At 40.2% G+C, this 14,031-nt stretch overlaps 2 protein-coding genes across 2 annotated transcripts in view; both read right to left on the reverse strand.

The window, feature by feature from the left end:
* Positions 1-11,143: 11,143 nt before the first annotated feature.
* On the reverse strand, positions 11,144-12,918 carry avpr2ba (arginine vasopressin receptor 2b, duplicate a). The gene is made up of 2 exons (XM_037679298.1): positions 12,054-12,918; positions 11,144-11,352 (listed from the first exon to the last, which is right to left on the reverse strand). Exons 1-2 carry the CDS (start codon positions 12,916-12,918, stop codon positions 11,144-11,146), a joined length of 1,074 nt encoding a protein of 357 aa, XP_037535226.1.
* Positions 12,919-13,181: 263 nt separating this feature from the next.
* trnt1 (tRNA nucleotidyl transferase, CCA-adding, 1) overlaps positions 13,182-14,031 on the reverse strand; it is a 37,685-nt gene continuing 36,835 nt past the window's right edge. Inside the window, exon 7 of the mRNA XM_037679299.1 lies at positions 13,182-13,793. Within this exon, the coding sequence (XP_037535227.1) occupies positions 13,548-13,793 (246 nt within the window). The 3' untranslated portion in view covers positions 13,182-13,547. The remainder of the gene's footprint in view (positions 13,794-14,031) is intronic.

Here is a 14,031-nt window from a genome sequence, read left to right on the forward strand (position 1 = left end):
AAGGTAAAGAGTCGACGCTCGGGTACATCTAGCCGAAATCACTGGGAAACGTGCTATCTGGTTTCAAACAAGATAACTCCCCATCTTTTCTTTATTATCTTAGTTAACCCTAAGTATCCACTTTCCCTCCTTAAACTTTACTCCATCTCTTCTATCTCGCCAGTAAAAAGATAAGCTAAGCCTGCAGACATTAATTTAAGATCTAAGGATATGTCTGTTGTATTTTAGTTGCAAGTGAGAAATCATGGCCGTATGATTTCTCATTGTAAAGCTCATTAATTAAGCTGTGTTATTGTAATCAATCAGAATAATCAAGTGTACAATGTTTTGATGTTAAATTTTGATTCTGTTAATAAATGACCACATTCATTTTGATGGGTCAAAGAAAATTAACGTCTCACGTCACTGATTAGACCATCTCCCACACAGTACTTCTAAGCACAATATCACTTAGTCCAGAAAAATGAAAGAATCCGTTTAAATTAAGTATAATATCATGTACTTGAACTAGTCCAGATATTATAACATGTAAGAGAGCACCCTTGAGCTAAATCCATCTCTCGGCTCTCTCATTACACTCTCTTTCTGCTCCTGCAATTCAGTCCATCATTAACTGTCATTCAACTCAATCCCAAGTCTGAGAGAGATGAGCCCCTTAGATAATCATCCCCTTTAACTTGCAGTGTGTGAATTCCACAAACCGGATCAGAGAGGGTGAAGAGCCCTACTGGGGTCAAACTCACACCACGGAACGAGCTTGACTCTGTGTAGAGAATAAGAACAATAAAGTAATGAAACTAAGAATCCAGTTTGAATCCTGGTCAAATGTCAAGCTGGAGGAGTGTCAGCAGGTCACTCAGTGATCATAATCAGAGCCTCATCCCAGTCCAGTGAGGAAAAGGAAAAGCTAAAGATTTACTTTAGAACCATCTTGTCAGCTGGGCAGCTTAATGAAAGCACGAAAGCACATTTTCTTGCGTCTCAAACGATGTATCTGCAGAGCAATTTCACTGAAATATTCCTCCTGCAGACAGAAAATTACATCCAAGTCATTTGAATCAAAACATCCAAAGCTGCATCTTTTCATGTCTGAGAGCGCCTCTATGTGCCGCGGTATTTTTTGATGCCCAACAGCTCTTAAAAACCTTTACATGTAGATGTTGTGAAACCGAATGCAGGAAACCATCCATTTGCCTCCAAGTAACCCCAAATAGAGAAAAATTACAGACTGCAGAGGTCATTATTATTTCACAGGAAAGAAGCAATCATGAGGTTTTCAAATGTATTTTATACAAATGTCACTGACAACATCAAGTAGATAAAATGTACACACAAATGGCTACTGGGAAAAAATATGCAGGAATGAAATGTGTTTTTGGCTGAGTTCAGAGGGACATATTTTTTATAGAGATTGTACAGGTGGTGGTGGTGGGGGGGTGGGGGGGTGTCCTAAAAATCAGAGTATTTGGCAACTTAAAGACATCCAGTGTTAAAGGGAAAATATAAACAAGTTAAAACATTTATTAGTGACCATCACAGGATATTTCACATATCTCAAGAGACAAATATAAACATCTTTACAAAATCTGTTGACATTCACCCCCACCCCCCAATTACATCAGTCATTTAACATGTAAATATTTCTACATTAAATGTTTACTGAAGATATGAACAGAAGCAAAATGAATGTTACAGAAAATATACCTAAATGAAACACATTTCCTGTCAACACATACAAAAAGGGCTTCACAACAAAACAAACTTTAATGCTGATTGATCTATTTCATGATATTCTCGTTAATATCCGACTATTACTGACTGATCTGATTAGAAAATAAATTTGGTTTCATGCAGGAAGGTCGTTAATGGCAGGAAACAGGACATGCCCAATGAGCTTTTCTTATTACAGTCTAAAAAAATAATGTCTTTTAAAAAAGTCTAATGACATGTTAATTGAACTGCATTTTAAAAGCTTTTGTTTCATAGTAAACATTCTTGATCTTCATACCTGTTTGAAGATCAGAGTAAATATGAGTGCTTTATCAGAGCATCACATCCTCTGAGAGATTTATTTATTTCGTATTTTTCAATCTGCTAGACTTTTTTTTCCCTTTCCCCCGTGAATATTAGAATGTCTTATTTATTTTCAATAAAGCAAAATAAATATTTTGTGCTACGTTAGTGTTGCAAAAACATCTAACACATCCTTTGAAGATTCATGGCCTATATATTTATTTTAATTGAGCCAGTTCAGCACACGACTCATTAAGAGTCTCAGATATAGATGAACTGACCATAAATTATTAGGACTAACTGGTTTTAACCATTAAGATGAATTATAACTAGACAGGACTGGAAGCCAGAAGTTAAAGCCACCAAAGTTGATCGCCCCCTACTGGCCGTATGTGGTATAAGTTTTAGTCCCGCCTCTTCATTTTAACAATTGGCACACCTTCATGACTAAAAAAAAAAAATCAAATTACACTTGAAACATTTTTTTTTTCAGCTTTTAGTTTAAAAAAAAAAAAGTTAGTTTTAGTTTTTTGAGGTTTTAAGTGATGTGTCATGTCGCACTTTGAGTTTGTTAGCGAGTTGGCTAGATGTGAAGGCTCTGATAAATCCCATTGAGCCTCGAGGACTAAAGAGAGACCTGATTTCAACAAAGAACGATGACAACATAACAACAAGATTGACGTAATTTAGTTAAAAGTTATAGGTCATTTGTCAAAGACTGCAGCATAAATTGTGACATTATCATTAAAGAAAAACATGATTTTGGAGATGAGTCAATTTTTTTCATGTTTTCCAGGTAAACCAGAGGAGAATGACTTCATGAACTGAATGTTGCATCCAAAGTATCACAAAGGTACAAGATCTCATTTTCTGTCTTCCCAAATCAATAACAGCTTAATCAAAATGTTTGAATAAAATCACTTTAACACCATAACCTTCACAAAGTTGGTATTTACTGCAGGACTGTTCATTTACAGTTGTTTTATATTATTAGTTTAATGTTTGGTAATCATGGGTCAAGTTGAGATGAGACTCTTTCAAGACAGAACAAGACATAAGAATTATTACCAAGAATAAATCAGCATCAATAAACTGTAGGACAGTAACAAAAAAATGTATTAAACTATCATGCTTTAAATGCTTTAAACTTCAAATGCTTTTTATTAATTCTCCAGTTATTATTATTAGTGTATTGTGTGTGTGTATATATACATGTGTATATATATTTTTTTCTTCTCTCTCTTTAATTTTACTCATTGGTTGTTGTTGTTAAGCACTTTGATAACAGGTTCTGTTTTAAATGTGCTCTATAAATAAAGTTGACTTGACTGCCACAGGTACATTGAGATGGAGCTGGGAAGTTATTCTTCATGCCAGTTGTCTTCATCTGATCTTTTGTAAAAATATGTCAGAATTTATTTTCCATTAACATTTTTCTTCGCAGGACTGCGTTAATTTTCTTGTCTGTGAGTTTCTTCTGTCCTGCTTATGTATTTTTTTGTGTTCCAATTGTTCCTCAGGTTGTTCATCTCTGTTCCCTGACTGCCTGTTGATTCATCCTCCTGGTCCTGTTGATCCTGGATCATCAGATCCTGACATGTCCCCGTCCTCTGAGGACACATTTTCATCTGTCCCTCATCTCACTCGCCTCATTTCTGTTTCTTCCTTCCTCAGTCTCTGAAATTACAACGTCACTGTTAGAATGAAGATTATTGTTCAATAAAAATATGGCATGTCTTATTTAACACTGTTCGTACCAAAGTTTAATTTAGAACAACATGTGTGATCACTGGTCAGATCACTGGTCAGTGGAAGTTCTGCTGTTCTGCTCATTTGGTTCTGGTCCATGAACAAATGGTTGAACCTCCTTCAGTCTCACACGTCCTCACTGTGTCTCTGTGAACTGTCCTCTCTCTAAATGTGCCTGTAGAGTGACATTAGTTTATTTTCTTGCACGTTTCTTTGACAGTTCAACATTTTGAGCCCTGATTGAAAATGTTTGTGCAGATTAAATTTACAGCTCTCACTTTGTGTTGTTGTGATGATGATGATGGTGCTCCTGCTGACTTGAGATGATGTAATTAATAAACAGTATAAATGTCAGTAAAGGTACTTTATTAAAGCTTGTTTTACATTTTACATATTTTATAATAAATTGTTTGAAAATTTATTTTTGCACAGTTAACACTTATTTTGTCATCTGTTATGATTTTAACTAGAAACAGTTTCATTTAAATTAACATTTTAATCAATGAATTACAGTTTTACAATAGTTGTCAGGCTACAATCAACTCAGTTATCAGGTACATGGTTGCCATTAAAAAAAAAAAACGACAAATACAACAATTATATTCAGTCTCTTGTAAATGAGTCCTCGTGGCTCAATGGGACGAACTTGTTTAAATAAAGGTTGAATTAATATCTTCTATAGAAATCAAGAATTCATCCAGATGATCTGAGCTAAGCTGGAGCAGATCTGAACGGCTGCATGGAGGACAAGGTGGAGCATTATCCTGCAAAGAACATCAGAAACAGCTTTATAACAGGTGTTACTCTGATCTTTTTTTTAACGTGTGTAACGTTATAAAACACTGACATGGCTATATTGATCATTGTATTGCATATACATTTTTTTTTCTAACAAATATGTGTTTGCAGTCTCGTTTCCTTCTAAAATTTAGATAAATGTATCAGCCGCTTCTAAAAATGCTTTGATAAAATGCATAGTCTGTGAAATAATCAGTAATCAGTTTGTTACTGCTCAGTAATTACTGAAAGACGTCAGGTAAAGTAAGAAAAGTCGATTTTTGTGTTATGTTGCACCAGCAACTGCTCAAACTGACTGACAGCGATGAGCTGTTTGGAACTATTGGGAGCTGCAAGAACCACGTGACCGCATATCGGCGAGTTCAAAGAGTGTCGCAACTCTCTCTTTACAGGGCTCTGGGTGGAACAAGGCAGAACTTACAGATATACTAGCTTCAAATGTGAACAGTGTGAGACACCAGCAATGCTTTGTTCATCTTTAATACTGTCAATGTGTTTCTCTAACAGTCTTTGAAAAGAACAGTGGTTTTCAAGTAGTTTGTTATTTTACACTCGATGTTCTTTTTTGTTAACTGTCTGGGTGTAGGTTGGAGTTACAGTCGTTTGTGTAAAATATACAACTTTCCAAAATGTCCTCAACACAAAAGAAAAGGGGGGAAACAGGTGTTTCACTACATCCCTAAAATCCCCTACAAAACATAACAAAATAAATAAAAAATCAGCTGTGGTTCTGTAATCCAGATTTTTTAACAGGACCCCAGAAATTAGTTTTAATTTTTGACACCATAAAATGTGATAATAGACCTACAACAGCACTGTGACAATTATACTAATTAATTAATTATATCTTCTAGATCTTATTGTTCCATATTTTCCTAACAAAGCACTTCGCTCTCAGACTGCAGGCTTACTTGTGGTTCCTAGAGTTTCCAAAAGCAGAATGGGAGGAAGATCTTTCAGTTATCAGGCTCCTCTCTTGTGGAACCAACTTCCAGTTTCTGTCCATGAGGCTGACACATTGTCCAGTTTTAAGACCGGAATTAAGACTTTCCTTTTGATAAATCCTATAGTTAGGGTTGGATTGTTATGCTGCTATAGGCTTAGACTACTAGAGGACAAACTGACCTCATTTCCTTAAATGAATTGTTAAAATTGAATAGTTTTCATTTGATACTATTTATATCTTAACGTGATTCTTGACCTGCCATTGTGTATCTGTTCCTCTCAAACCCAGCCAGTCACAGCAGATGGCTGCTTGTCCTGAACTTGGTTCTACTAAAGGTTTCTTCCTCACGAGGGGAGCCACAGCCTGGGGTGGCTGTGGCTGAGTGGTTAGAGCAGTCGTCCTTCAATGCAAGAGTTGGGGGTTCAAATCCACCAGCAGTCACAAGTCAAATTGTCCCTGGGCAAGACACTGAACCCCTCAATGCCTCCGATATGTGTCACATCAGTGTATGAATGTGATAAAGCTCTGATTAGTCTCTTTAGAATGATTTGTTCAATTAGCTTTGTAGAGATCTAGCAGGGCTGTATGAATGGGTGAATGAGGACACAGATTGTAGTGCATAGAGCTTTGAGTGTCTTGATTAGATAGAAAGACACTGTATAAGTAGAGTCCATTTTACCTTTCCACTGTCACCTTCTTGCTTGTTCAAAATGAGAGTTCTGTGATGGAATTAAATCCAAAAAAGTCTGCTCCTCAGATGAATAATGATATTAACTTATTTTTATGCATATAAATGTTTCTGTTCAGTGTCATGAGATGATTTCTACTGTGACCTGGCACTGTATAAATAAACTGAATTCGATTGAATTGAGTAACTTTATTGTTGAAATATTGTGGAAAATCTTACTTGAAAATGATAGAACTCATTATCAGAAGAAAGATTGAATCAATCATTTTTGTTGTTGTTTTTAAAGACAGAAGACCTTTTGGTCAAAGTTCTTATTTTTCATTTGTTGCTCTGGTTTTAGAATATGGTTCAGTCTTATTCACACACACATACACACACACAATGTATATATATATATATATATATATATATATATATATATATATATATATAGCTGTATGTATGTATGTATGTATATATATATATCTGTATACCATACCATACCAATTTATTTATATAGCACTTAAAACAGCAACAAGGCCAACCAAAGTGCTGTACAAAAGAACACAAACATGCACAGCGGACAGGAAAACATAAAATAGAAATACAGATACAAATAGCAGCAGAAGCTAACTAAAATGGCCAACAGAGTAGAGAACAGACCGGACCAAAACAAATCACACCGTGTTAAAGGCAAGCGAATAGAAGTGGGTCTTCAAGCGAGACAAAGACTGAGAGTGTGGGAGCCTGCCGGACACTCAGTGGCAACTCATTCCACAGTCGTGGACCTGCAACAGAGAAAGCCCTGTCACCTCTGAGCTTACGACGGGTTTCTGGGACTGAGAGAAGCATCTGGTCTGCTGACCTCAGAGAGCGCGGTGGGACATATGGCTGCAGAAGATCAGTGAGATAGGATGGGGCGGAACTGTTCAGTGATTTAAAAACATACATGAGAATTTTGAAATGGATCCGAAGGTGAATGGGTAGCCAGTGCAGGGAGGCCAAAACTGGCGTGATGTGCTCTCTATAGCCTGTACCAGTTAAAAATCGGGCTGCAGCATTTTGGACCAGTTGTAGACGAGCAATGGAGGACTGACTGATTCCAAACAGAAGTGAATGGCAGTAATCAAGCCTAGATGTTATGAAGGCGTGGATCACTGTCTCGAGGTTCTTTTTGTTGAGTATAGGCTTCAGCTTAGACAGCCGTCTCAGCTGAAAAAAAACAGGATTTGACCATCATGTTTACGTGACTGTTGAGTTTTAAGGACGGGTCCATTATCACCCCCAGATTAGTCACCTTTTGTTTCTCTAGCGGGGCTAGAGAGAATAGGTCGATGTCATAGTTCATGAGTGAGCCACTGGGATGGAACAGCATGACTTCAGACTTCTTCTCATTGAAGCTTAAGAAGTTTAAAGCCATCCAGTCCCGGATGTCAGCCAGGCAGTCAAGAAGAGGCTGAATAGAGCGTGTGCCTCTGTGCCTCAGGGGGAAGTAAATTTGGCAATCATCGGCATAGAAATGAAAGGGTATGTCGTGTTTGCGGAAGATAGCACCTAGTGGCAGCAGGTATAAAGAAAAGAGAAGGGGACCGAGGATGGACCCCTGCGGTACCCCCCACTGGAGTGCGGTCGATGCCGAACTAAAATCTTTGATATTGACACAGAAGGTTCTGTCAGAGAGGTAGGACCCAAACCATTTAAGGGCTGACCCTGTGATGCCCACCCACTGCTCTAGTCTAGAAATGAGGATATTGTGGTCGATGGTGTCAAAAGCAGATGTAAGGTCCAATAGGACAAGCAGCACAGAATCACCTGCGTCTGTGGATATGAAAATGTCATTAAAAACCTTCAGTAGAGCAGTTTCAGTGCTATGGAGAGATGTATGTATGTATGTATGTATGTATATGTGTGTGTATATCAGAGTCAGCGTCAGAGAGATTTATTTGTCATACACACCACATGTGGTACATGTGGTGGAACGAGATTATGTACACAGAGTCCCAGTTACATCCAACAATAAAATGTAAAAGAAAAACAGTAATAAGATTTAAGATATGAACTAAGCAAAACATCAACTAAAAATATGCTAAGCACTAATAGCATAAAAAAATACGTCAAACAGCAGCACGAACATGAGTGTAGTGAACTAAGCCTCAGGTCAAAATCTGGCCCTGAGGGCCTTCCTGGGACAAGAACTGTTATTTCATTGAAGAACTGTTATTTCATTGATTTGAGTCCAGAAACACAAAATTAAGTTCATCCAGAGACTTTCTAAGTGTGTCCTGCACAGATCAATTGAAAGAACACTCTCTTTTTTATTATCATTACTATTTTACAATATCTTGATAATCAAAAGTGTTTAGTTCAAATCATTTTTAAATGTTGAAATGAACTACTTATTTTAAATCAACTGTGAAACAGTATTAATGATTTTTAATCCTCATTCAAAGTAGAAATCTAGTTAATGTCTGTTACAGAGTAATTATTCATTTTCTTGATCTTCTGTCTGAAATGAGCAGGTTGTAAGTTGGTCAAAAGTCGGAGACAAACGCAAACAAGTTTGTTGGAACGAACTGTCATGTTTTTAAATCCTCTCAGACGTAAATAGAGAAGCTGGCACCTGTTTCCTCCCATCTCGCCTAAACATTTCTCTGTCTGTTTCAAAAACATTTTTCTGTCTGTTCCAAAACATCGAACTGTTTTTCTGACTTCTAGTGACCTCTTACGTCACTAAAACCACACCCCTGATTGGCTCTTTCAGCCAATCAGGACTTCCCAAATGAACCGGAAACAGAACTCTTTAAATGTCGACACTTCCTAGTTCTCAGAGTGCAGTGCAGTTCGGAACGCAGAACGCAGAACAAAGTTCCGAGTCTCGTGGGGATTATGGAATCTTCCACATCTGAGTGGAACCTCTGACGGGCTCACAGCTCATGCGAGCCCACCCGAGAGGTGAGCTGCTGTTGAACGAAGTACCGTCACTACTCCGGATGGTTCTCTGCTATCCTTACGGAGACGCTGAAAGGTGGCTTGAAGTGGAACTTTACGCCGGAACTGACATATCTTCAGAAAGGTAAAAAGTCGATCTTCAACTGCGAAGTGTACCATGGGTTAAGCTGGGTTCGAATGGAGGGTGCCGTTCTTCGTCGACACATTTTCCCTCACACACCATCTCTCTCCATTTAAACCTCATTTCCCATCTTTAAAACTCTTCTATCTTGCCAGTAAATCATCCAGATATTTTCATAAATGTCTGTTGTATTAATTAAGCTGTGTTATCGCGTACAATCAGAATAATCACGTGTACAATGTTTGATGTTAAACTTTGATTCTGTTAATAAATGACCGCATTCATTTTGATGGGTCAAAGAAACTTAACGTCTCACGTCACTGATTAAACCCTCTCCCACACAGTATCTCTGTCACATATCTGTCAAGTAGCTCGAAAAAGAGAGAACCCGTTTAAATTAAGTATAATATCAGGTACTTGAACTAGTCCAGATATTATAACGTGTAGTGGAGCTCCGAAGCTAAGCGAAGCTAACCGACCTATCTCACTACATGAGTATGTGTGAGCAGATGAGCCTGAACACAGCAACATGAAACAGATCAGCAGCAACATTGAAACAGATCAGCAGCAGCATGATGTGATTTTTCACAGTGATTATTCTGGTTAGATATTGATGAGTAACAGCTTCAGGGTAGAAGCTGTTCCTCAGTCTAGTGGTTCTACACTTAATGCTCCTTAACCTCCTTCCTGAGGGGAGTGGGGCAAAAAGGGTGTGTGCTGAGTGAGTGGGGTCCTTCATGATGCAGGTGGCCCTCTTCCTGCATCTAGAGGTGTAGATGTCTGTGATGGTGGGGAGGCTGACTCCAACAGACTTCTGTGCAGCCTTCACCACTCTCTGCAAAGCTTTTCTTTCAGCAGCTGTGCAGCCTCCATGCCACACGTTGATGCTGGAGCACAGGATGCTCTCCACTGCACACCTGTAGAAGGAGGTGAGGACTGAGCTTCCCAGACCAGCTCGTCTCAGCCGTCTGAGGAAGTAGAGTTTCTGATGAGCTTTCTTGATCAGGCTGGTGGTGTTGTTGCTCCAGCTGAGGTTGTCATTCATGTGTACACCCAAGTACTTGTAGCTGGAGACCACTTCCATCACACATCTTCTTATATTCAGGGGGGTGTAAGTGTGTTTGTTCTTTCTGAAGTCCACAATCATCTCCTTTGTCTTCTTCACATTGATGTGCGTGTACATATATTTTTTTCTTTTTTGTTTCCATTCATTCATTCAACCTTTATTTATAAAGGCCAGTCTCACTATGTTACTCGGTATGGTTTACTGCCTTCTTGGACAATTGTGCTGAAAAACACATTTTTTAATTTATTTTAATGAGACTTTTGCCAAATAAATAAAGGCTATATACATTAATAAACAATAGTCCATTTATGCACATGAAGTGTGGTGGTGGGAACCATATTTGCTCTAAAGAAATGTAATAATGATCTATTAGGAGCAGCTGTGGCTGAGTGGTTAGAGCAGCCGTCCTCCAATGGGAAAGTTGGGGGTTCAATTCCACCAGCAGTCACATGCTGAAGTGTCCCTGGGCAAGACACTGAACCCCTCATTGCCTCTGATGTGTGTCCCATCAGTGTATGAATGTGACAAAGAACTGATCTCTGTAGAGATCTAGTAGAGTTCTGTATGAATGAGTAAATGAGGGCACAGATTGTTGTAAAGAGCTTTGAGTTTCTTCATAGAAAGGTGATATATAAGTACAGACCATTTAATGAAAACCTCCATGATCCATAATTTACTGTACGACCACTGAGCCAACAAAACATTTTGACCACTTCTTATGTTCAGTCTGCAGATTCTCACTTGTCTATTTCATTGAAAAAGACTTATCTCTTTCCCAGTCATCCGGGAGTTTTCCAGTGCTTACGTTCACAATGTTCAGGCATGAGGCGACTTTTATCTGCAGTCTGACAGGCCTTTGAGGCTGATGTACAGCGAGCTGACCGTGGTGGTCTCCTCCTGCATGGACTCCTTCAGAGCAGGCTCACCCACACACATCAGAGTCAGCAGCCTCCTGGGCAGCTTCCCACTGAACACCAGGTAGATGCAGGGGTTCACACAGCTGTTCAGACTGGCAAGCAGCATCAAGACGGTGAAAGTGGCAGCTGGAGGGAAAAAAAGATTAAATGTATTGACTTGCAGATTAACAAACGTGCTTCCTTTAAATGCCTTGCAGGTGAATTCTGAGTCTGGTTCTGCTAGAGGTTTCAAATCTGCTGGTTTCCTTTTTACAAAACTGTAACAGATAGAAACAGTGCTGTAAGATGCAGCTGAATGGATTAATAAATCAAATCCATCCATCATCTTTACCTGCTTCTTCCTTTTCAGGTTACAGGGGTCACTGGTGCCCATATCCAGCAGTCACTGTGTGAGAGGTGGGGGACACCCTGAACAGGTCTCCAGTCCATCACAGGGACACACAGAGACAACCATTCACTCTCTCACTCACACCTAGAGACAATTTAGAGTTACCAATCAGCCTAATGAAAATGTCATAGCATAGTTGTTGATTTTTATTTAAGGATCATTCACAGGACCATTATCATTTTTTAATTATATACTTTCTCAATTTAAAACTTTCAGATTTTTGGACAGGTCTTTTATAATTGTTTACTGTAATTAATGCGTTTATCTGTACATTTATGTGAAATTGTTGGATGTGGAAATGGTTTTACTAAAACTATTTTATGTGTTGCAATGCCATTTAAGGATAAAAATGTGTTTTGGATCAGAACTCTAAAAATGTATCTTATGAAAAAACTCATGAAGCAAATCTGACATTTTTTCCTCTTAGACTTTATGCTACACTGGGTTGGCGCGTCCTCGTCCCACACGGACCACAGCTGCACGGTGAAGAATGGCGCCCAGCAGATGACGTAGGCCAGCACGATGACCACGGTCATCTTCACCGTCTTCACCCTGGCCTTGGACAGTCCCGCCACGCTGCTGGTCCGGGTGGGCAGCGGTTTGCAGACGGTCTCCCTGGCGGGCTGCGCCTTCATGTGGAAGTTGGTGTGCAGCGCGCGGCAGATGCGCACCTGGCACACGATCACCGTGAAAACTGGCACGACGAAAATCACCAGCGTGGTCCAGGTCACGTAGGCTCTCAGTCCCCACGGTTTGATGAAGTGAGCCCAGCAGTCGTGCACGCCGGGAGCCACCTCCACCTGAGAGAAGATGAAGAGCTGCGGGAGGCCGCCGAGGAGGGACACGCACCAGGCGGCGCACACCGGCCCGTTCCAGCGCGCTCTCCTCCGCTGGAACGTCACCATGGGGTTACAGATGGCCTGGTACCGGTCGATGGTCATCACCACGATCATGTAGGTGGAGGAAAACATCCCGACCACCTGGAGGTACTTCACTGCGCGGCACAGCAGGTCCGGACCCATGAACCTGTCGGTGATGTCCCACATGAGCTGCGGGCACACCTGGAAGAAGGTCACCACCAGGTCCGCGATACACAGGTGGAACACGAACACCCGCATCCTGGAGAGCTGCTTCCTCCGTTTCCACAGCACCAGCAGGAGCCCAAAGTTCAGGAGCCCCGCAGAGATGAACATGACGGACAGGAGGACAATCTCAACCCGGGCCAGGCGCTCGTCCCGGGGCTCCCCTCCAGGAGGAGAGTCCTGCAAGCTGCTGTTACTGGTGTTCACACTGAACCAAGACATGCTCACACCTGCAGTCCACGTAGAGGAGAGTCCGGGCACGTGAGTCCAACAGTCTCAATGGTCAGTCACTAGTTGTTGCACATTAAAACTGTTGAGCTGCTCCCAACAGAAGCTCTGGAGGAGAGGGACGGGTTTATATCTGATCTGTGCAGGAGGGAGGAGCAACCTCAGGATAAAACACACGCGCGCACACACACAGAATATACAAGAGACTTCTTTCTTTTACATTAAAGACATTATGTCCTCTTTATACATCTTCAAGTTATTTTCTGTACAGAAAGCATTTTTTTAAACAAAATTATGTGAACTAAACATTTTGTGTTACATTAACAAAATCTATTTTCCGACTCTTTCTGTTTCACATCATTTCCATAACCTTTAAAGAATAATGCACATGTTGAATTGTACGGTCGTTCCACATTTCCAGGTCAGCTCCAGCAGCACAGTGCCATATTTTTATATTTTAATTGAAATATAAATGAACATTAACAGCTCCAACATAATGAAAGCTAAAACTTTTTATGTGTTCTTCGTCCTTTCTTGGCCAAAGGCATCAAACCTGCAGGAAGTGCAGTTTTATTTAATACACAAATGTATCGGTTGTGAGACATTATTAATCATCATGTAATTTAAGGTTTCAGGTGACTGAGCAGTTCATCTTTGTCCATGTGGTAGTGGCTGCTCTTCCACACATCGCGGAGCATCTGCAGGGCAGCACCGATTTCTTTGCCTGAGCTGATTCCCATCTTCCTCAGATCGTGACCGCTGATGGGGAAGCGAGGGATGGACCACCCGAGGAGCTCTTTCAGCAGCTTCTCCTCGCCCTGGTACTTCAGCAGCTCGCACACTTTACTCTGAGAGTCCAGCTCCCGGCTCTGAGGAGACACAGAGTAAGACTGGTACGGTGGCCCTAAGGTGTACATGAACAACATTTGAAATATCAGAATTACATTAAGCCGAACCACAAGTGATGTTTGGGTTTTTTCTCGTGTATTTTTTTTACTGTACCTCTGTTGTGTGTGTACTGTACATTGTTTTGTTGTTGTTTTATGTTGTTAAAGTTTTTACACACACACACACACACACACACACACACACACACACACACACACA

Source organism: Nematolebias whitei, chromosome 7 (assembly GCF_014905685.2).
Source record: "Nematolebias whitei isolate Nwh7 chromosome 7, NemWhi1, whole genome shotgun sequence".
NCBI lineage: Eukaryota > Metazoa > Chordata > Actinopteri > Cyprinodontiformes > Rivulidae > Nematolebias > Nematolebias whitei.